Source organism: Haematobia irritans, chromosome 1 (genome assembly GCF_050003625.1).
Source record: "Haematobia irritans isolate KBUSLIRL chromosome 1, ASM5000362v1, whole genome shotgun sequence".
NCBI lineage: Eukaryota > Metazoa > Arthropoda > Insecta > Diptera > Muscidae > Haematobia > Haematobia irritans.
This window is the reverse complement of record NC_134397.1, coordinates 244,910,061-244,934,069: the sequence shown is the minus strand read 5'-3', so window position 1 is coordinate 244,934,069 and position 24,009 is coordinate 244,910,061. Positions and strand designations below refer to the sequence as shown.

Here is a 24,009-nt window from a genome sequence, read left to right as displayed (position 1 = left end):
CACCATGGGTCTAAAATAAAAAAAAATTAGACCTATCGACGAAGAATTTTAGACCCATAACAAAGTGTATATGATTTAGTTTTATCGGTTCATTTAGTAAGGCCTCCATATAGACCGATCTCACTTCTTGAAGGTATAGAAGGCGCGCGCACTGATCATGAAAATTGCTTGAAACTCAATGTAAAATTTCCAGATTTTACTTCTCCGGTGAAAATCTACAGATTTAAGATTTCAAATCAAGACGTTATTTTTTAATATTCTTGCATACTTACAAGAGATGTTAATGATTCCTCTAAAACTCAAACAAAAATGGTTCTTATAAATCCAGAATCTGATATAGTTTTCATAGGTAAAATCTTTAAATTTATCTTCGGGAAGTGTACTGGTTGAACTACTCTGCTCGATCTGTTATCAAACCCCCCTGAAATTTCACAGGAAAACATAATATTTGATTCATGGTGGTTGGTATTAAGATTCGGCAAGGCCGAACTTACTGCTATATATACTTGTTGTCTTCACTATTTCTAGAAAAATTAAAGTTTGGGCAGACAAACTTTACAACACGTAAAAATATATTTCCTCACAACCAATAACAAACAAAGTTTTTCATTAACATTTGTTAACAATTCTAGTTCTACTCCTCGCAAATTAACGTATGTACTAAAATTTTCACAAATAAACAACACTGTTGAAACCACAAATACAAGTTCAAAAACAAAAATATTTTTTAAAGTGGTTGCAATATTTTGAACTACTTATCTCCCTCTCTTAGAATCCACATTTAAGTTTTCTTTATTCACTTTTATAGCGAAAAAAAAAAAAACAAATAAGTACAAAATTTTTCACTTTCTGGTCTCCTTGATTGCAAGCAACTTGCACAAATTTTGGTACACTTTGGCAGCTTTGTGCTCATGAACAGGGATGCCAAGTATTAAATGTAATTTCGATTTGTACTTTACAAGATGTTCTAAAGTAATTTCAATTGGAACATCTAATAATTTTTTCATTTTGAAAATTTGACTTTTTGCCGCCCATAGTGCAATGATAGAAAAAATTTCCAAGCTCTTCATGAAGTAACTATATCTCGTGAATACACACAAGAATTTTTTTCTGATTCAAATACGAAATTAATTGATTCAATTGATTTTTTAATTGAAATGTCTTCAATCACGAAAATGATGGTAGCAATCACAGTCTTAATTGGACATAAATAGTATTTGATTTAAAAATTTAGTTGATTTAATTTGAAAATTTTTATTAATTTTTTATATGATTGAAACAAAAATATAATTGATGTCGATTGGAAAACTCAACCAATTTTTAACTAATTCAATTAATTATTTAGTTAAACTTTTTAATTAAATCAGTTAAACAATTATCAAAATCTATTAATTTTTTAATTGTTAATTGAAACAATTAAATTTAAAAACAAATTAAATTAGTTTGTTTAAAAAATTAAATGTTTCAATTAATTTTTAAAATAAAGACCTAACTATTTTCAATCATTCAACAGACTTTGCGTGTTTATTTTGAAAAACAAAAATCAATTTTTTTAACAACTTAATCTTCCCTGTTTGATTAAAAAGTTAATTATATCTAATAATTTTTTAATTTAAAGTTTAAAAATTTTCAAAATTTTATTTCAATACAAGATTTTGTCAAAATTTTATTTCTATAGAAAATTATGTCAAACTGAATTATATACGTATTTAATTGGTATTTTTATACCCACCACCATAGAATGGCGATGGGGGGTATAATAAGTTTGTCATTCCGTTTGTAACACATCGAAATATCGATTTCAGACTATATAAAGTATATATATTCTTGATCAGGGAGAAATTCTAAGATGATATAACGATGTCCGTCTGTCCGTCCGTCTGTCCGTCTGTCTGTCTGTCTGTCTGTCTGTCTGTCTGTCTGTTGTAATCACGCTACAGTCTTCAATAATGAAGCAATCGTGCTGAAATTTTGCACAAACTCGTTTTTTGTCTGCGTGCAGGTCAAGTTCGAAGATGGGCTATATCGGTCCAGGTTTTTATATAGTCCCCATATAAACCGACCTCCCGATTTGGGGTCTTGGGCTTATAAAAATCGTAGTTTTTATCCAATTTGCCTGAAATTTGAAATCTAGAGGTATTTTATGACCATAAAGAGATGTGCCAAAAATTGTGAGTATCGGTTCATGTTTTGGTATAGCCCCCATATAGACCGATCTCCCGATTTTACTTCTTGGGCTTATAGAAACCGTAGTTTTTATTCAATTTACTTGAAATTGGAAATATAGAGGTATTGAAGGACCACAAATACGTGTGCCACAAATTGTGAGTATCGGTCCATGTTTTGGTATGGTCCCCATATAAAACGACCTCCCGATTTGGGGTCTTGGGCTTATAGAAATCGTAGTTTTTATCCAATTTGCCTGAAATTTGAAATCTAGAGGTATTTTATGACCATAAAGAGGTGTGCCAAAAATTGTGAGTATCGGTCCATATTTTGGTATAGCCCCCATATAGACCTATCTCCCGATTTTACTTCTTTGGCTTATAGAAACCGCAGTTTTTATTCAATTTACCTGAAATTGGAAATTTAGAGGTATTGTAGGACCACAAATACGTGTGCCAAAAATTGTGAGTATCGGTCCATGTTTTGGTATGGTCCCAATATAAAACGACCTCCCGATTTGGGGTCTTGGGCTTATAGAAATCGTAGTTTTTATCCAATTTGCCTGAAATTTGAAATCTAGAGTTATTTTATGACCATAAAGAGGTGTGCCAAAAATGGTTAGTATCGGTCCATGTTTTGGTATAACCCCCATATAGACCGATCTCCCGATTTTACTTCTTGGGCTTATAGAAACCGTAGTTTTTATTCAATTTACTTGAAATTGGAAATATAGAGGTATTGTAGGACCACAAATACGTGTGCCAAAAATTGTGAGTATCGGTCCATGTTTTGGTATGGTCCCCATATAAAACGACCTCCCGATTTGGGGTCTTGGGCTTATAGAAATCGTAGTTTTTATCCAATTTGCCTGAAATTTGAAATCTAGAGGTATTTTATGACCATAAAGAGGTGTGCCAAAAATTGTGAGTATCGGTCCATATTTTGGTATAGCCCCCATATAGACCTATCTCCCGATGTTACTTCTTTGGCTTATAGAAACCGCAGTTTTTATTCAATTTACCTGAAATTGGAAATTTAGAGGTATTGTAGGACCACAAATACGTGTGCCAAAAATTGTGAGTATCGGTCCATGTTTTGGTATGGTCCCAATATAAAACCACCTCCCGATTTGGGGTCTTGGGCTTATAGAAATCGTAGTTTTTATCCAATTTGCCTGAAATTTGAAATCTAGAGGTATTTTATGACCATAAAGAGGTGTGCCAAAAATGGTTAGTATCGGTCCATGTTTTGGTATAGCCCCCATATAGACCGATCTCCCGATTTTACTTCTTGGGCTTATAGAAACCGCAGTTTTTATCCAATTTACTTGAAATTGGAAATCTAGAGGTATTGTAGGACCACAAATACGTGTACCAAAAATTGTGAGTATCGCTCCATGTTTTGGTATGGTCCCCATATAAAACGACCTCCCGATTTGGGGTCTTGGGCTTCTAGAAATCGTAGTTTTTATCCAATTTGCCTGAAATTTGAAATCTAGAGGTATTTTATGACCATAAAGAGGTGTGCCAAAAATTGTAAGTATCGGTCTATATTTTGGTATAGCCCCCATATAGACCTATCTCCCGATTTTACTTCTTTGGCTTATAGAAACCGCAGTTTTTATTCAATTTACCTGAAATTGGAAATTTAGAGGTATTTTAGGACCACAAATACGTGTGCCAAAAAATGTGAGTATCGCCCCCATATAAAACGACCTCCCGATTTTGGGTCTTGGGCTTATAGAAACCGTAGTTTCTATAAATTTTTTTCTGAAATTGGATATCTAGAGGTATTTTAGGACCATAAGGGGTGTGCCGAAAATGGTGAGTATCGGTCCCTATTTTGGTATAGCCCCCATATAGACCGATTTCCCGATTTTACTTCTTGGGCTTCTAGAATCCGAAGTTTTTATCCTATTTGCCTGAAATTGGAAATCTAGAGGTATTTTCGGGTCATAAAGAGGTGTGCCGAAAACGGTGAGTATCGGTCCATATTTTAGTATAGCCCCCATAAGAACGATCTCCCGATTTAACTCCTTGGGTTTCTAGAAACCGTAGTTTTATTCTGATATTTTAGGCCCACAAAAACGTGTATCGGATTAAGTTTTTATCGGTCCATTTGATAATGCCTCCATATAGACCGACTTCACTTCTTGACGGTGTAGAAGGCGCACTGATCATGAAAATTGCTTGAAACTCAATGTAAAATTTCCAGATTTTACTTCCACAGATTTAAGATTTCAAATTAAGACGTTATTTTATAATTTTCTGGCACACTTACAAGAGATGTTAATGATTCCTCTAAAACTCAAAGAAAAATGGTTCTTATAAATCCAGAATCTGATATAGTCCTCATAGGTGAAATCTTTAAATTTATCTTCGGGAAGTGTCCTCAAGTCCCCAAGCCCTCCTGAAATTTCAAAGGAAACCCTAATATTTGGTTCATGGTGGTGGGTATTTAAGATTCGGCCCGGCCGAACTTAGTGCTGTATATACTTGTTTAATTTAATATATACCACGTATGGACTCACTTTCAATTTAGAAGACGGTGTTAGGAGGTGAGGTGTGCACGTGAGTAATAGTTTACTCACGCTCACGCACACTCACGACTGAAAAATCATACTCACGCACACTCACGCACGATATTTTTTGTAGGACTCACGCTCACGCACACTCACGAAAAGAAAATTTGTACTCACGCACACTGACGCACGAAAAAGTCCTGACTCACGAAAAATACCGTGACTCACGAAAAATATCGTGACTCACGAATAATTTTATGATTAATTTACCTTACCGAAGTGTCTGAAATCATGAGCATTATTAAAATCGAGAGTGTTTTATGTTGGTGAGCAGGAATATTTTCGTGAGTGTAATTCGTTACTCACGCACCCTCACGAAGATATTATTTTCGTGACTCACGCTCACGCACGACATTTTGGATTGGTAATCACACTCACGCACACTCACGCTATTGTCATGAGCGTGACTCACGACTCACGCACGAATCACGAAAATTTTCATGAGTCACAACATTTTCGTGTCACGTGCACACCTCTATTAGGAGGTTTTAAGATACCTTGCCAAGGGGTACCGCAACTAAAATAATTCGATTGTGGATGGCAGTATTTAGAAGAAGTTTCTACGCAATCCATGGTGGAGGGTCCATAAGCTTCGGCCTGGCCGAACTTACGGCCGATTATATACTTGTTTAACTTAGTCTTCTGAGTTTGATTAAAAAGTTATTTGTATCAATTACTTTTGTGATAAAAATTTAAAAATGTTAAATCAGTGGCTTCATTAACTTAATGTTTCTATCTTGATTACAAAAGTTAATTGCATCAATAAATTTATTAAATAAAAATTTTTGGTCATATTTTTTTCTGTGTAGTAGTATTAATTAACGAACTGCAGGTATTTCAATTGAACATAAGCCTTCAACATGTTCGCACTTAAGGTGTTTGTTGATAGATGTCGCCTAAACTCTTATATCAACATCGAACATTTTGTATGTCCCACAAAACCTCTCCTATTTCAATTTGTTTATATTTTAAGAGGCCACCACCACACACATTCTTATCTTATCAATAACGACTGCTGCTCTATACAGTCGATACTAAAGAAAAAAATCAAATTAAATTGAGAATCTCAATTTACTTTCAATGAGAACCAAATCGAAAAATTAAAACAAAAATCAGTTTTATATTTTGGCTGGAATTGAACGGTTGTGGTCCGTTCAAATTAAACCGAATTGCGTTGAGGATTTTTTTTTTTTTGGGGTGATGTTGAGACTAAAATCAACAAAGATCAATTTCAAATTAAGACAATGTCTTGTATTGGTGGCATTAACGATAATGACCATAGGCGTTATGGGTCAAACGGCAGATATGGATATACCGGCCACAACAACCGAAACTCTAGAGTTACTAGAGCCTTTCATATCGAATAGATCGCGGCCAATACGATTACCTAATACCACATTTCCTCTTGCTTACCATTTGCATATTGTGACAAATATTCATCAGGGTGATTTACAATTCAAAGGCAACGTCACCATAGACATTGAGATACATGAGACCACCGATGAGATTGTTTTGCATGCCACAAATTTGACAAATTTCATTATAACTGCAACGGATTTGGAAACGGGCGAAATGCTGACCGATCTCATCTATAGCCTGGATAGACGTCGTCATTTTCTTATCATTCATGCCAAGGAATATTATCAAATTTTTGAAGTTGGCAAAAAATACCGAATGGAAATACTCTACGATGGTAAAATGAATGAAGATCATCTGGGTCTGTATTGGTTGGCTTACCGTGATACCCAAAACCAGGTCATGTAAGTATGCTCTCCATACTCTTTACACTGCTCTTATTGTCTCTCTCTCTGAACACTTTCCCTGCAAACTGTTGTGCAAACTGTTCCAATTAACAAAACAAAAACAACAAAAAAGGAAAATCCGCAAACCACACATAATTAAGTCAAGGGCCTCTTGACGACTTTGAAAACCCGGCAGCCAGTGAACGTGAGACTCAACAACAACAAAATCGTAATGCCTATAACAACAACAAACAAAACCCGAGATTCTCGATTAACAAGAAATGTGTATGAATAAACCTAATTAAGAATGAACATTGACATCGTTGTGCGTTGTCACTGATAAGGACTGATATTCAATGTTTCGTCATCGTTTGTTCCACACACACACACACACGCACACAGAAAGTGAGTGAGTGAATGAAACTGCCAAACAAACCAATCTCGTAATTGTTCTCTCGTATAACTGCATCTGTTGCATTTTTCTGTTGTGCTCAGGGTTAGTGTGACCGCGCACACCAACATCCCCCACCCCGACCCCAATATGGAATCGAAAAATTAAATAAGTTTTTATTAAAAAATTCGATGGTAGCAGCAATGACGATGCGTTGGGGTTATTGTGGCTACTATCTTTCTTTTTTATTGATAGCGATAACAATAGTGAGTGACAAACTTGAGGAGGGTAAACAAAAAAAAAAATACGCGCTGTTTTGTTTATACTTCAGACAAATAACGATCAACTAAGGTGTTTACAAAAATGCAAAGCCCTAAAGGGGTTAAAAATAAATAACTTTATAGAGTGTCATGTTCCAATTGCAATTTTTCTTATACAGGAGTGTATGTGCACTGAAAAAAATATTGTCGTGATGCCAAAGATTTCATGTCCTTAAAATACGAATGCAAATTTTTCTTAGCATTGAAGACAGATTTTTATAACCTAAATTCCAAATTTTCTTATATATAAGTTTGATCGGCCAAAAAATGTACCTACCAGAAATATTGATTTTAGACCCCGTAAAATATATACCGATCGACTCAGAATCACCTCCTGAGTCGATCTAGCTCTTGGTGTCCGTCCGTCCGTCCGACCGTCTGTCCATGTATTTGCTGTTCACAGGATTCCGGTCGCAATTATTAACCGATTTGGATGAAATTTGGTACAGAGTGTTTTTTGGGCTATTGAATTTCGAAGAAATCGGATCAAATTTAGATATAGCTCCCATATATATTTATCGCCCGATTTCGACAAATGGAGTCACGTTGCGCTTTTTTACAAACCGATCGTCATCAAATATTGCACATAGTAAACTTTTCCATCACCCTTTAAGTCAGCAAAATTTCATCGAAATCGGTTCAGATTTAGATATAACAGGTTGGCTGATAAGTCCCCGGTCTGACACATAGATGACATCGCTAGTATTAAATGCATATTATTTTTATATAGTAAAAACCTCAAATGATTCGTGTCAAAATTTGACGTCTGTAAGTCAATTAGTTTGTGAGATAGAGCATCTCTTGTGAAGCAATATTTGTTATTGTGAAAAAAATAAAAAAAAGGAATTTCGTGTTTTGATAAAATACTGATTTCTGAAGGGAAAAATACGGTTGCACGCAAAGAAAAAAAACGTTTGGAAAACGTGTACCGAAAACGTTTTTCTTTTGTTAGAGTTTTTTGAATTGCTTCGAAAATTTTAAACTTTTATCTCCAAAAAAATTCGTTTGTTACAAAATTTTTATTTTTTTTTTTCAATAAAAAAAGTTATTTTTGAAACAACAACACAGTCCATTTCGTTTATATCAAACACTGTTCTTTTCTGACTTTAGGTCTTTAATAAGACACATTTTACAGTTCAAAATTTAATATACTACAATGTAATGTTGAACATTTTTTCGGAATCTTGCGAACATATCTGGAATATATGTAAAAAAAAAAAAAATTTTGGTCGAAGCAGGGATCGAACCCACGACCCTTGGCATGCAAGCCGGACGTAGCAACCACTGCTCCACGGTGCCAAACTAAATGTTTGTTTCTGTTTATTCGGTTCGTGGGCGCCACAAGCTATGCTATATAAATATAACTTATATGGATATTTATCTATTGATGACCATAACAGGTACATAGCTCAGTGGTTAGTGTGTTGGCTTACAAAGTGCATGGTCCGTGGTTCGATTCTCCGTCCAGGCGAAAGGTAAAAAAATTTTCAAAATTTATAAAATCGTATAATTTCTTCTACATTGTTGGTATTACAGGAAAAGGTGCTAAGAACTAAAAAAAACATCGTGGATGTGAGGAAGATGTGAGGGAAAATGCAATTAGCAAGAAATCAATGTTTTTTTTTTTTGAGTTTGTCTTTATGAAATGGTTTTTACATCCTGGAAAAGAATAAACGTTTATCACAAAAAGTATATACTTTTCTTCCAAATACACTTCCTTACAGCGAAAAGCAAATGAGAAACGAACTTTGTTTGTCTAAAATTTCGTTTGGGAGGAAAGAATTATTTTTTTGCGTGTGAAGCAATAGTCTAAGTGAGCCTGAATCTTAATCGGGCTGCCACTTTAACCTAACCTAACCTAAAACCTTGGCTTGATAATGAGTTTCCGGACTCTGGAAATCAACAATAACACTAGCCAAAGTCGTTTTGTGATTTGTTTCTAGCATAACTTTTTCTTATTGATTTTTACCTACGAAACACGAAAATGAGTTTTAAAAAATTTTCTGTCGATTGGTTTTAGAGATACAAGTTTTTTAGTTTTTTTTTTTTAATTTTTGGAGGTACACCTACAATTTTGAGCATATCTTTCGTCTTATTTGACCTATTTGATCCTAATACTACTCAAATTAAAGAAAATTGAGCCGTCTACAACTCATTCTCAGAAAATTTTCAAATCGGGTAAGAAGTTTGGATGTTGGCGGCTTAAAAAGGTTAAAAAACGGCGTTTTTTTAGTAAAAATGTGGCAGAAACACGTAACAAAATCTAACAACAAATAGCTATATGCAAAAAATAACCAAAATTGCTGTTAGCATCGTGTTTTATATTTTATATGTTTTTTTTCTGCCACATTTTTACTAAAAAAACGCCATTTTTAACTTTTTTAAGCCACCAACATCCAAACTACTTACCCGATTTGAAAATTTTCTGAGAATGAGTTGTAGACGGCTCAATTTTCTTTAATTTGAGTAGCACTAGGATTAAATAGGTCAAATAAGACGAAAGATATGCTAAAAATTGTAGGTGTACCTCCAAAAATTAAAAAAAAAAAAATAAAAAAATTGTATCTCGAAAACCAATCGACAGAAAATTTTTTAAAACTCATTTTTGTGTTTAGTAGGTCAAAATCAATAAGAAACAAGTATATACAACACTAAGTTCGACCGGGCCGAATCTTAAATACCCACCACCATGAACCAAATATTAGGGTTTCCTTTGAAATTTCAGGAGGGCTAGAGGACTTGAGGACACTTCCCGAAGATAAATTTAAAGATTTCACCTATGAAGACTATATCAGATTCTGGATTTATAAGAACCATTTTTGTTTGAGTTTTAGAGGAATCAATAACATCTCTTGTAAGTGTGCAAGAAAATTCAAAAATAACGTCTTGATTTGAAATCTTAAATCTGTAGAAGTAAAATCTGGAAATTTTACATTGAGTTTCAAGCAATTCTCATGATCAGTGCGCCTTCTACAACCTCAAGAAGTGAAGTCGGTCTATATGGAGGCATTACCAAATGGACCGATAAAAACTTAATCCGATACACGTTTTTGAGCCTAAAATACCAGAATATTTACAATTTCAGGCAAATCAGATAAAAACAACGGTTTCTAGAAACCCAAGGTGTTAAATCGGGAAATCGTTTTTATGGGGGCTATACTAAAACATGGACCGATACTCACCGTTTTCGGCACACCTCTTTATGACCCGAAAATACCTTTAGATTTCCAATCTCAGGCAAATAGGATAAAAACTTCGGATTCTAGAAGCCCAAGAAATAAAATCGGAAGATTGGTCTATATGGGTGCTATACCAAAACATGGACCGATACTCACCATTTTTGGCACATCTCTTTATGGTCATAAAATACCTCTAGATTTCAAATTTCAGGCAAATTGGATACAAACTACGATTTCTATAAGCCCAAGACCCCAAATCGGGAGATCGGTCTATATGGGGGCTATACCAAAATATGGACCGATACTCACAATTTTTGGCACACGTATTTGTGGTCCTACAATACCTCTAGATTTCCAATTTCAGGTAAATAGAATAAAAACTGCGGTTTCTATAAGCCCAAGAAGTAAAATCGGAAGATTGGTCTATATGGGGGCTATACCAAAACATGGACCGATGCTCACCATTTTTGGCACACGTATTTGTGGTCCTACAATACCTCTAGATTTCCTATTTCAGGTAAATTGAATAAAAACTGCGGTTTCTATAAGCCCAAGAAGTAAAATCGGGAGATCGGTCTATATGGGGGCTATATCAAAATATGGACCAATACTCACAATTTTTGGCACATCTCTTTATGGTCATAAAATACCTCTAGATTTCAAATTTCAGGCAAATTGGATAAAAACTACGTTTTCTATAAGCCCAAGACCCCAAATCGAGAGGTCGGTTTCTATGGGGACTATATCAAAGCCTGGACCGATATAGCCCATCTTCGAACTTGACCTGCCTGCAGAAAAAAGACGAGTTTGTGCAAAATTTCAGCACGATTGCTTCATTATTGAAGACTGTAGCGTGATTACAACAGATAGACAGGCAGACGGACAGACGGACATCGTTATATCGTCTTAGAATTTCTCCCTGATCAAGAATATATATATACTTTATATAGTCGGAAATCGATATTTCGATGTGTTACAAACGGAATAACAAACTTATTATACCCCCGTCACCATTCTATGGTGGTGGGTATAATAATATGCATTTAATACTAGCGACGCCATCTATGTGTTAGACCAGGGACTTATCACCCAACCTGTTATGTTTTCACTAAATCAAAGCGTTCAAAACTGAGTGCATAGGGTTTTCCTTGGCTCGTTCCAGTCTACCTTTTTTGTGCTTCGGCGAGCTCTTCCACTATTTGTACCTTCAAGAGCTTTACTCCAAGATCATTTTTCAATATTTTCCACCTTGCGGCATAGATTCGAACAACTCTATTCCTTACTTTTCCATCCATTACGAATTACTATATTTCTGAATGCAACAGAACAAAATTATTGTAAGACGAGCGGTTTATAAATGATAGCAACCTGAAGTTGGTTACAAATCATATCAGTCACCGTGGTACAATAGTTAGCACATCCACCCGGTTCAATCCCAATTTCGTTCAAAACCAAAATGTTTTTCAGCGGTGGATTATCCCCTCTCAGAACAACTATTTTTGAGTATATATATATTTTTTTTCTAATTTCAGATACCACGCAGCCACACAATTTGAGCCCACGAGTGCGAGATTAGCAATACCTTGCTATGATGAGCCAGCCTTTAAAGCAAACATTTCGATAAGGATAACCCATGGAAAAATCTTTCATGCCATTTCAAATATGCCAATGCAAGAAGTCATTCATCACAAGTGAGAATAAATTCATATATAATTTTTAAGAAACATTTTTAAAAATATATATTTTTTTTACAATTTCAGTGATAGTGATTTAATCACGACTATATTTCATACCACACCCCCTATATCTACATATCTGATAGCTTTTGTTATATCAAATTTTGGTTATATATCCAAAAGACAAGGACACATTACGCAGCGTGTCTTTACTCCCATCACGTCAAAAAACAAAGGCGAACATCAATTGGAATTTGTCACACGTACAGTGGCGGCAATTGAGGAATATTTTGGAGTTCCATATGCTTTAGATAAACTGGATCATGTTGCCCTTAATAAGAACTATGGTGCAGCAATGGAGAATTGGGGTTTAATCACATATCGTGAGGATTGTCTTTTGTATTCGGAAAATGATGTGAGACAGAGATTCCGAGACACTGTAACAATAGTTCACGAAATTGTTCATCAATGGTTTGGTAATCTCGTTTCACCGGAATGGTGGTCATATGCTTGGTTAAATGAAGGTTTTGCTACGTATTTCTCGCATGTCATTATTGATATGGTAAGTGAATGAATTGAGAATGAAGGGATGTATGATTTATTTACACAGCTAATAGCAGCCGGGCCATTACAAAATATGTATATCTCTTCAATTCAATTAAATATAATTTAATATTCCAAGTGGGGCAGAAGGGACCCTATAGGTCAATAAGGACCACAGCGAGTCACAAAGGACTCCCAAGCTAGTTATTCGAGATGGGTCAGAAGGGACTCCGTTGAGTCAGTAAGGGCTCCGCGGTACTCAATAAGGTTCAATATATATATCAGCAGATGGGTCAGGAGGGACCCCATTGAACCAGACAAAGTTTAAAAAGTGTCACCATGGACGGTAAGGGCGCGGAAAACATGATAATAGAAGCAGTAATTGGATGAGCAGGATCAAAAAATACAGCTGGTAATTTACAAGGCAACACCCCTTGGATCAGAAACTCTGTTGTTAAAATTAAGAATAATTTCCTTGATGGCAGGAATCGGATCGGTTAAAGAAATCAATGAATAGACCGTATTAAAGTTTTTACACAAAACATTATGGGGATTAAATAATTCATAGTTATGTCTGGCAAATTCAGACTTTAATAATACAAAGTTCCTAGTTAAACGATTTGTAACATTGTAGCAAATTCTCGATGTCAAGTAGTGTGAATCAGTAACTCCATTAATAAGTTTAGTTAGAAACACAATACCGTAACAGTTTGGCTGATAAGTTCCCGGTCTAACAAAGAAAAACACATTTTCTTGTCAAAATTCGTTTTTATTATTCAACATAGTTCCCTTCAAGAGCGATACAACGATTATAATGACCTTCCAATTTTTATACCCTAAACCACATAGTGGTCAGGCTATAATAAGTTTGATCGGCCTACCAGATGTGCCTACCAGAAATATTGATTTTAGACCCCATAAAATATATACCGATCGACTCAGAATCACCTCCTGAGTCGATCTAGCGCTTGGTGTCCGTCCGTCCGTCCGTCCGTCCGTCCGTCCGTCCGTCCGTCCGTCCGTCTGTCCATGTATTTGTTGTTCACAGGATTCCGGCCGCAATTATTAACCGATTTTGATGAAATTTGGTACAGGGAGTTTTTTGGGCACAAGGACGAACGCTATTGAATTTGGAAGAAATCGGATCAAATTTAGATATAGCTCCCATATATATCTATCGCCCGATTACGACAAATGGGGTCACGTTGCGCTTTTTTTCAAACGGATCGTCACCAAATTTGGCAATAGGTAATCTTTTCCATCGCCCTTCAAGTCTGCAAAATTTCATCCAAATCGGTTCAGATTTACATATAGCTCTCATATATATGTATCGCCCTATTTTCCCAAATTTGGCCACAAAACCTTTATTTATCAACCGATCTTACTCAAAGTTGACTAGATATAATCTTCTATAGCACTAACTATATGTGCAAAAAATCATCGCAATCGGTTCAGATTTAGCTATAGCTCCCATCAAGGCCGTAGCCAGGATTTTAAGTCGGGGGGGGGGGCTGTTCAACTTAAAAAAAATATTCATATAATCTCATATGTAGAAAATTTTATTTATGCATAGGTATGTATACAATATTTTTATAATATTAAATTGAGCCGACGGGCTTTTTGGGCAGCAAATAAATCAATTACTTCTTCAGTCGGCACATTAGTGCCAATCCATTGAGTCTACTCTCGCTAGTCGAATTTCTAAGATACGTCTTTAATCTCTTCATTGTTGAAAATGAAAGTTCGGATGAGTACGTAGTAACTGCAGGGATGGAAAATGCAGTACTATAGTACTTTTTTCAATACTTTTACACCCCGGTCAGTACCGTAGTACCCTCGCGAATGATTTAGTACCTTTTGTGTAGACATTTTTGAGTCGATATCAGATTTATGGTACAATAGCTTTGACAAAATATTTTAATATTTTGAGAAAGTCTTTATCAACCTTATTTGCTAATAGTCTTTTACAAATATGGCAAAACAGACATGTTCATGTGGGAAGAAAATCTCGATTTTGTAAAAGACATAGTCAAAAACAGGATTTTATTGAACTTCAAGAACGTTTTAGTCGAAAAAAGAATGCGATTCTATATTATCGATTTTTTATTTCGGTAGAAAATGTTGTCAAAATTTTATTTCTATATAGAATTTTTGTAAAATTTTATTTTTATAGAAAATTTTGTCAACATTTTATTTCAATTGAAAATTTTGTACAAATTTTATTTCTATAGGAAATTTTTGCAAAATTTTATTTCTATAGAAAAAATTTTGCAACATTTTTTTTCTACAGATTTTTTTTGCAAAATTTTATTTCTATAGAAAATTTTGCAAAATTTTATTTAAATAGAAAATTTTGTCAAAATTTTATTTTCTTTAAAATTTAGTCTCTTGACAATAATTTTCCAGTGCAATTTTTGTTGCAATTTACTAAAAAGTACCTTTCCGCTCAAAAAGTACCTTTTTTGTACTTTCTTAAAAATTGTATTTTCCATCCCTGAGTAACTGGCAAAGTGACCAAAATTTGTAAAAGAATATGCACGTTTGGAAATATCTCTTTATTGCACTCTCCAAGTGCTTCCATCGCTGAATTAGGCAGGTTCTTTTCGCAGGTTTTGCGCCATTTCATTTACACATGTATGTTTGGCTGTTTCGTTGTTGTTGCTATGGCCAAACAAAGCGAGTCATGTACACAAAAAGAACAACAAACACAAATAAAACGCAGAAAGACATTTTCCAAACATGAAATTTGTGGTGCGAGAACAAAAACAATTTGTTTGTTTCGACCGTCGTTTGACGGGCTTTTCAACTAGTATTCTATGATTTGTGCAAGTTTTATAGGTAAGCGTTTTTCAAAATAAAACCTCCAGCTTTTCTTCAACATCTTCGATAAGATTTTTCTATGCAGCTAAAAATATATATGTTTATTTATATAAAAATATTCATTCATTTCGGTGGGAGGGGGGTTTGATCCCCCTCACCCCCCCCCCCCTGAATACGGCCTTGGCTCCCATATATATGTACCGCCCGATTTTTCTAAATTTGGCCATAGAACCCTTATTTATTAACCGATCTTACTAAAAGTTGGCTAGATTCAATCCTCTATAGTACTAACTATATGTGCAAAATTTCATCGAAATCGGTTCAAATGTAGATATAGCTCTCACATATGTATCACCCGATTTTGAAAAATTCGCCCCTAATAACCTTATGTTTGACCATACAGACCTCATTTCTTAACTGATCTTACTCAAATCTTGCACAAGGTAACCTTTTGTGTATTAATCAAACCCGCAAAATATTATGCAAATTGGTTCAGATTTAGATATAGCTTCCATATATATGCATCGCTCGATTTTCCCAAATTTGGCCATAGTACACGTATTTATTAACCAATGTTACTCAAATTTCAAATTTTGATGTACTAGCCGATCATATTTATACGTACTTGTAGCTCTTACATAAGAATATTTCTCGATTTGTACAAATTTGTATTTATAACCCGCACTAATTTAACGATTTTCTCTTTTTTAATAATGGGCTCAATATTAGTGGCATACTAACACCGTAGGTACAATATCCACTACAGCCAATGTTGCTAGAAGTAGGGGAAATTCCCTATATGTAGGGTTTTTCTAATATTTAGCGTCTTGTAGAGACGTAGGGTCACAATGTAGGACATTTTCACTCAACACAATTTGTAATAATTTTTACATTTTGGTGGCTCTCGACGAGGAAATTAGAAGCCGTCAAGGCTTGATCTTTAATAATGTGTGGTAAACTTTATTCCTGTAGACAATTTTGTCAACATTTTATTTCTAAAGAACATTTTGTCAAAATTGTATTTCTATAGAAATTTTTTTCAAAATATTAATTTTATAAAAAATTTGCTCAAAATTTTATTTCTGTGGAATTTTTTCTCAAAATTTTATTTCTATAGAATTTATTGTCAAAATTTTATTTCTATAGAAAAAATTCTCACAAAAATTTGTTTATAGAAACTTTTTCCAAAATTTTATTTTTATAGAGATTTAACAAAAAAGGTTACTATTTTGGGTAGAATTCTACCAACTGTGGCAACCGTGGTGGTAATACAAATTTATATTCTAAGTTATATACGTTGCATATTCATGTTTTAAGAGAATAAAGTACTTAGAACCATTTTTGTTTTGTAAGATGTTTTAAATTTAACGAAAAATATAGTACACAGAAAAAAATTTCACGAAAATTTTTCCAATTAAAATTTTAATTGAGTTTTAAAAAATATTCAATTAAAAATTTAATTGATTCAACAATTTTTTTAATTGAAACAAAAATCAATCACAAAAATTAATAGTATCAATTAATTTTTTAATTGGATCAATTAATTTTTTAATTGACCTTCAATTAATTTTTTAATTGATACTATCATTTCTGTGATTGAAGACATTTCAATTAAAAAATTAATTGGATCAATTAATTTCGTGATTGAACCAGAAAAAATTTTTTTTGTGTGTAGGGAAAATTGTTTGGGAATGTATGGGAAAGTAGGGAACTTCTTTTGTCCTTGTAGGGTAAACCGAACATTTTCACTGGCAACATTGACTATGAGCTATAGTCAGATTGATACAAAGCACCCATAGACATGTACCCCTTAATTTTCTTAAATATGCAACTGCGGTTTATCTCCCAGACCTATATGTTACCCCACAAATGCTTATGATTACTAATTCTGTAGTGGTGGTTTAGGGTATGATATATTCGGCCCGCCCGACTTTCTACTTTACTTACTTGTTTGATACCAGTTTGGTAGTACTCCTTCGATTTGTCTCAAAATAGGTCTCAGTTTCGGCGATCACCTATTCATTGCAGCCAAATTTCTACCCAGATTTCCAAGTTGAACCTACAACTCTAAAAGCATACATGAGCAATGAAATTTTAATCGATCCTTTTTCTTTCAGCTTCATCCGGATTTTAAAGCATCGGAATTCTTTATAATGGATAGTGCATACAGAGCTTATAGCTATCACAAATATAATACACGATGGCATCCAATGACCCACTATGTGGAAGAGGAACATGATATAGCAGAAATATTCGATTTGATTGGATATCAGAAGGGTAAGAAGACGATTTCAAATCGAAGATATAAACCGTAAACATTTCGTTTTCATTGACCTCTTTCCAGCTGCTTGTATCATCAAAATGTTCCATCATGCATTTGGTCAATCCACATTCATACGTGGCATAAAAATATATCTGAATAAATAGTAAGTAGGCCCTGACGAGGCAATTGTATAGCTTCCTTTGATGGTCTATAACAAATAATCTGAAAAAGTTTTTACCCTTGTCAAGTCAGTATGGCGTAGTCAATGAAATGGACTTATTCGAATGTTTGCAACAAGCCCTGGAAGAGGATGGTACAAACGTGGGTCCTCATAAATGGGCACCATTGCTGCCAGAGATAATGTTTTCATGGACTCATAGTAAACAGATACCGATTATCAAAGTGATACGTAACTATGACAATAACACCATCACCCTAACACAGCATTATCGACCACCCATGGTTGAACATCTATGGATTCCATTGAATTTTGCATCAACGTCGGATCATAATTTTACGCATACAGAAGCTGACTACTTTATGATGCCACAGCAGGAACAGCTTCTGGATACCAAAGACATGGGTATTAATATGGAACCCGATGATTGGTTGATAGTCAATAAACAACAGACTGGATTCTATCATGTCCTGTATGATGATAAGAATCTACGAAGAATTGCTCGGGCCTTGCAGACTGATCATTTGGTGATACATGAATACAATCGGGCGGATATCTTCTATTGTCTGCAACCATTGATTGATCATAATGAAATCGAATCGATTGATGTGATATTTGAGTTGCTGAGATATCTAAGTCGTGAAGAGGAACTTTTGGTATGGAATTTTGTTCAAGCCACTGTTGAATTATTTGCGAATAGTTTGGATGGCACTGCTTCGCATGAGTATTACAAACAGTTTGTAAGGCATTTGGTTAGGCCTATCTATGTGAAATATTTCCCTTCCATACATGAGGCTAGGCAAGCCTTGACGGAGAAAACTGGCTCGGAGCATACCTCTCGGCAAAATCTGCTCAAAATGGCCTGTCTTGTGGATCTCACCGAATGCCTTGACTATGCCCGGCAACTAGCTTTCGATTTTGTATTCCAGCAGATAGAGTTTGTAACCTCCAAAGAAGATTACTATGTCATGACGGGCGATGTCTTATGCTATGGTCTTAAATATCTAACCGATGAGGAATTCAATGATATTCTTCAAGTACTTGCCACCACCAATAGGGATACCATGTTTTTCGATGACATTGTCATAGGTCTACGATGTACACAAAATCCTTCGCATATTCGTCAATATTTGGATATTATCATTGGAGTAAATTCCTCCGAGTATATAACGTATCCTATGGATTCAATGCTACATCTGAAACGTTTATCACGAGCCAATGGTAAATCTCGATCGATAATACGGCACTATGTGGCCAATAACTATAAGACCATGATGAAGTCGAAATTCTTCGTAGATGTCTTCAATACCATGGCTCAGTATGTGCCGACACAACATCTTGAACAGGTAAGTTCAGAATTACATTTGGAGGAATTTTAAATATCTCTAGCTACAGGGTGGTAGGGGATGGTATTCGGAGAAATATTCTCTTCTGCAAAATAAATAAATAATAAAAATGAAATTAGTTTTCATAGTTTCTTTACTTTTACTTTATGTCCGGACGGAGAACCTAACTACAATCACGGTGGCGAGATCTCAGCCACATTAACCCGATATATCCGACTCGTCAGCCGGAGGATGCTACATCCTTCTTTTTGTGTGTTTCGAGGTTCATCCACAGATTGATTCTGGTCCGAATCTGGATAGAGTAGATCCCCGAATCATGTTACTGTTCAATCTGCTCAAACCAGATTTACAACCGATCGGTTTCGTTGAGATGTAACCGGTGCTTGGATAGGTGCACTCTCGGAATTGTTCCTGCTACATTATAGGTTAGGTTAGGTGGCAGCCCGATGTATCAGGCTCACTTAGACTATTCAGTCCATTGTGATACCACATTGGTGAACTTTTCGCTTATCACTGAGCGCTGGCCGATTCCATGTTAAGCTCAATGACAAGGGACCTCCTTTTTATAGTCGAGTCCGAACGTCGTTCCACATTGCAGTGAAACCTCTTAGAGAAGCTTTGAAACCCTCAGAAATGTCAGCAGCATTACTGAGGTGGAATAATCCACCGCTCAAAAACTTTTTGGTTTTCGGTCGAAGCAGGAATCGGATCCACGACCTTGTGTATGCAAGGCGGGCATGCTAACCATTGCACCACGGTAACTCCTGCGACAGTATAGTCATACTAACTACGTGACAGGATGCTGTGACATCATCCTCACAACAGTATTCTCCGCCGCAATACCTGATACCAATATTCTTCTTCCAAAGTACATAATTTTTGTCAACTTAATTGCAACTTTGTCAACTTAATAGATTGTAGATGAATCGGAAGAGAATAAGGGTCACGGCGATCCCAGATATGGATAGATACACCACTGTGAAGGATACAATGTGCTTGCCCAGCTGGGGAATAGGGACTGGAAACAAATTACGAAATTCGTTAGAGACAAAGAGTTCATGGAATAAAAGAAACATACGATGGAGAGAAGAAATTAAAGCGCACAACAAGCCCAACACTGGCTTAGATGTATGTCAGCCGACATGAGATAGGGCATCCTGTGACGTGGAGGTGAAAGTTTGGCTTTCATTTTACACCGTTCCATGCGGTATGCACATATCACGTTTGTGCCAGACCCCAGTCATCCAATTTTTAGTTCACACAATGAGTGCCTATTGAGTGGGTATAACCGATTGATGCTAAGAGACTTCAAAGCCCACCATGAGTTTTGGCATTCTCTCTTGGGTAATGACCAGAGACGCATAGCATTGGCAAAGCAAGGCGATAACTCTATAGTTTGCCTGGTGAACAAAGAGACCACCGCGAGAATTATGGATGAGACATATTTTACGCTTGTGACAGATCTCTGTGATCCAGGTTATAGTCCAAACAATGAGTGGGCTTAAACGATTGGTATTGGAGTACTTCAATGCCCATCATGAGCTTTGATATTCTCTCTTTGGTGAAGACTTCCCTGTATAGCAGATCGATGATATGTAGATGGTTGCAGCTGCTCGCCAGACATATCTTTCTGATATCTGATAATCCGTCAAACCCACTGGTATCAGACCACCTCCTCATTATTTGCTCCATTGACCCACCCTCCGATTTCATAGCCTGGGCGTTTATCTACCAAGCCAACGGCTTCAGAGTTTACATCGATCGCCACTTCATATAGTTTCCCAGAGGATGGTCCGGGACATTATCAACGCATCAGGCTCTCTGTTCACACTCGCTGGTCGGATTGCACAAGTGAGGCTTAACTTCTCAGCTGAAGTGGTTGGACTAGCAGACAAGCGCAATGGGCGTCGTCGTGATAATCCTTGAATGAGGAAACTTAGTATAGAGATTAGTCGACGAGCGCAAGCGGAACACATGGTTAGCACTTGAAGCAGTAGAACCTAGGCGCAGACATACACATGTTGTGATCTACAGTAAGAGTCCTCTCGAACTGTGTTACAAAAAACGTTGTCTGATCCGAAGAGCTGCGCGAGATTTTTCAACTGACAGTTTGTAGAGCATCCCGAGAGCGATAGAGAGAAAAGGAGAGCCATTCGTCACATTTGGGGTTTCCGACCCAGCGATATACCACAGCCGAAGTTATTGCAGACATGAAAAGCGCGAAAACATCCCAGGCGCTAGCCCCCAAGGGAATATTTATGCTAATGCGCAATCATCTGCGAATACTGGGAGTTGGGTACTTGACCAGAATCCTCAATTTGTCCTTGGAATCGCTCATTATACCCGATGTTAGGAAAATGGGCAGGGTACTTCCACTATTGAAGCCAGGCAAACACTCAAGCGAGGGTGAATCGTACGGAATGATTTCCTTCTCTCGTCGGTAGCCAAGACACTTGACGCACTACTCCTTCCCAGTTTTATAGATAACGTTCGAGCTGCTAACCCTCAACATAGGTATATTCCATAAAGTACTGAGCACGACTACAACTTAACGTGCCATTTCAGCATACATAAATAGAGGACTCAATCAGTTGTGTCATAGGACGATCCTCGTGGCGCTTGGAGAGGACATAGCGAAAATGTTGGTAAGGACAGGAACCAAGAGTTGTAGTCTTAATTATATGTGCGGGCGCCAGTCGTATGTGGAATTTAGGTATAAGAAGAGTTCTCCAAATAGGGTGATATCTCCGGCACTGTTAAACCTCTACCTATCATCTATTCCACCCGCACCTGACGGCGTCTCTTTGTTGATGACGTCTGCGAACGGTTAAACATCCAACATTCTGAGGGTATCCGCCATCTCTTTCTCACCCACACTGCTCACAATATGGACAGCAGAAATATGCAGTCAGTTAAATGTTAGAGTCAATGCAATGTAAATGTTGATCTTCTTAAAGCGCGAGATCCAGAGCCACATGACATGCTTTATTCTTTGGTTTGCCCAGCTAAGCGTACCCGACTCATCGCCAGAGGACGCATGCCCCTTTAGCTGGGGAGTTCCTCGATTTGGATACACGCTGATGTATCAAAAAACGCATTTGAATGTAATGGTTGAGCTTCTTGAAGAACGAGATCCATCGTTACAAACGAGAGCCTCTAGGTCAAACAGCATACCAGTCAGGCATACAAGACGTACCGGTTCATGAACATTAATCTTGTTCTCGGAGACCGACCATATTCCATAGTACCGGAGGAAAAATACCTCCCACGGCAAACCAGTGTGGCTTTGGCCTAATATCAGTCAATGGGATCCGCCTTAATGTGGTTAATGGCTGAAATGTAATCGAGGACCATATAACATGCATCTTGTTTGGCTTGCCCAGCTAAACCGATTTACCACCAGGGTTCCATAGTTCCTGGATTTGGATACAAATTGATGTCCCACAAAACCAACACAAAAATGGACACACATCTACAACAATAACGAACCATATGCTATAGTCATCAAAACCACTGCTGCCACTCGTGCCAAAATTAATCTAACAAAACTTAAAGAAAAATTTACCACACATCTACCAAACTTAAAATGGAAGATTTTGCCAACATTTTATTTCTATAGAAAAGTTTGTCATCATTTTATTTCTTTAGAAAATTTTGTCAAAATTTTATTTCTATAGAAATTTTTGTCAAAATTTTATTTCTGTAGAAAATGTTTAGGCTTATTTTTGCTCGGATTAAAATTCATATCAATTAGTTTTGTGAGTGACACAAAAAACGGGTTATATACTTCGCTCAATTTTCACAAATCTGAATTATTCTTTTGTTGTACAATATTTTTTGAATTATTGATTAATATTTTTTGGTATCTTTTTCTTCACAGTTTAGTATATTCCACGCGAAGGTAGCTGAAGACTTAAAGTCTTCTAATGTGGACTATGGCTCTGAGCTTATACCAGTGAATTCGAAGGAGATTGGAAAACAAATAATTATGACTGAAACGTTTTTGAAAAAATTTGGACCCGACATACATCGATGGTTGGTGAATAATCAACAACCATTGTACGCGGCCTCAACAGCGCCAAATGCTCGAAACACTGCCTCGCATCGTTTTGGTTCAATGCTGCGTTTAGCTGGAAATCTCTATAGAAAGTTTTTTAGACATAAGAATTAGTTTAAACAAAAATAAAAATGGCATTTACCCTTTGTAATTGCGTGTTTAAGCGTAATATCGATAAAGAAGGATTTATGAAAATAAAATATAATTAAAATAAAATTAAATAAGAAACAAGTATATACGGCCGTAAGTTCGGCCAGGCCGAAGTTTATGTACCCTCCATCATGGATTGCATAGAAACTTCTTCTAAACACTGCCATCCAGAATCGAATTACTTAAGTTGCGGTAACGCTTGCCGATGGCAAGGTATCTTAAAACCTCCTAACACCATCTTCTAAATTGTATGTAAGTCCATACGTGACAAAATTTTCTATAGAAAGAAAGTTTTGACAAAAATTTCTACAAAAATAAAATTTTAACAAAATTTTCTATAGAAATAAACTTTTGACAAAATTTTCTATAGAGATAAAATTTTGACAAAATTTTCTATAGAAATAAAATTTTGGTAGATTATTTTTGGCTCTAGTGGCAACCATGATTATGAACCGATATGGACCAATTTTTGTGTGATTGGACCAATTTTGGTATGGTTGTTAGCGACAATATACTAACACCACGTTCCTAATTTGAACCGGATCGGATGAATTTTGCTCTTCCAAGAGGCTCCGGAGGTCAAATCTGGATAACGTT

General features: G+C 36.0%; 1 protein-coding gene across 1 annotated transcript; it reads left to right on the top strand.

The window, feature by feature from the left end:
• The first annotated feature begins 5,861 nt into the window (after positions 1–5,861).
• On the top strand, positions 5,862–23,493 carry LOC142240522 (aminopeptidase N). Its single transcript, XM_075312253.1, has 7 exons — positions 5,862–6,507; positions 11,912–12,070; positions 12,140–12,617; positions 17,536–17,695; positions 17,763–17,844; positions 17,930–19,205; positions 23,086–23,493. The coding sequence occupies exons 1-7, from the start codon at positions 5,948–5,950 to the stop codon at positions 23,374–23,376; spliced, it is 3,006 nt and encodes a 1,001-aa protein (XP_075168368.1). The 5' UTR covers positions 5,862–5,947; the 3' UTR covers positions 23,377–23,493.
• Positions 23,494–24,009: the final 516 nt, after the last annotated feature.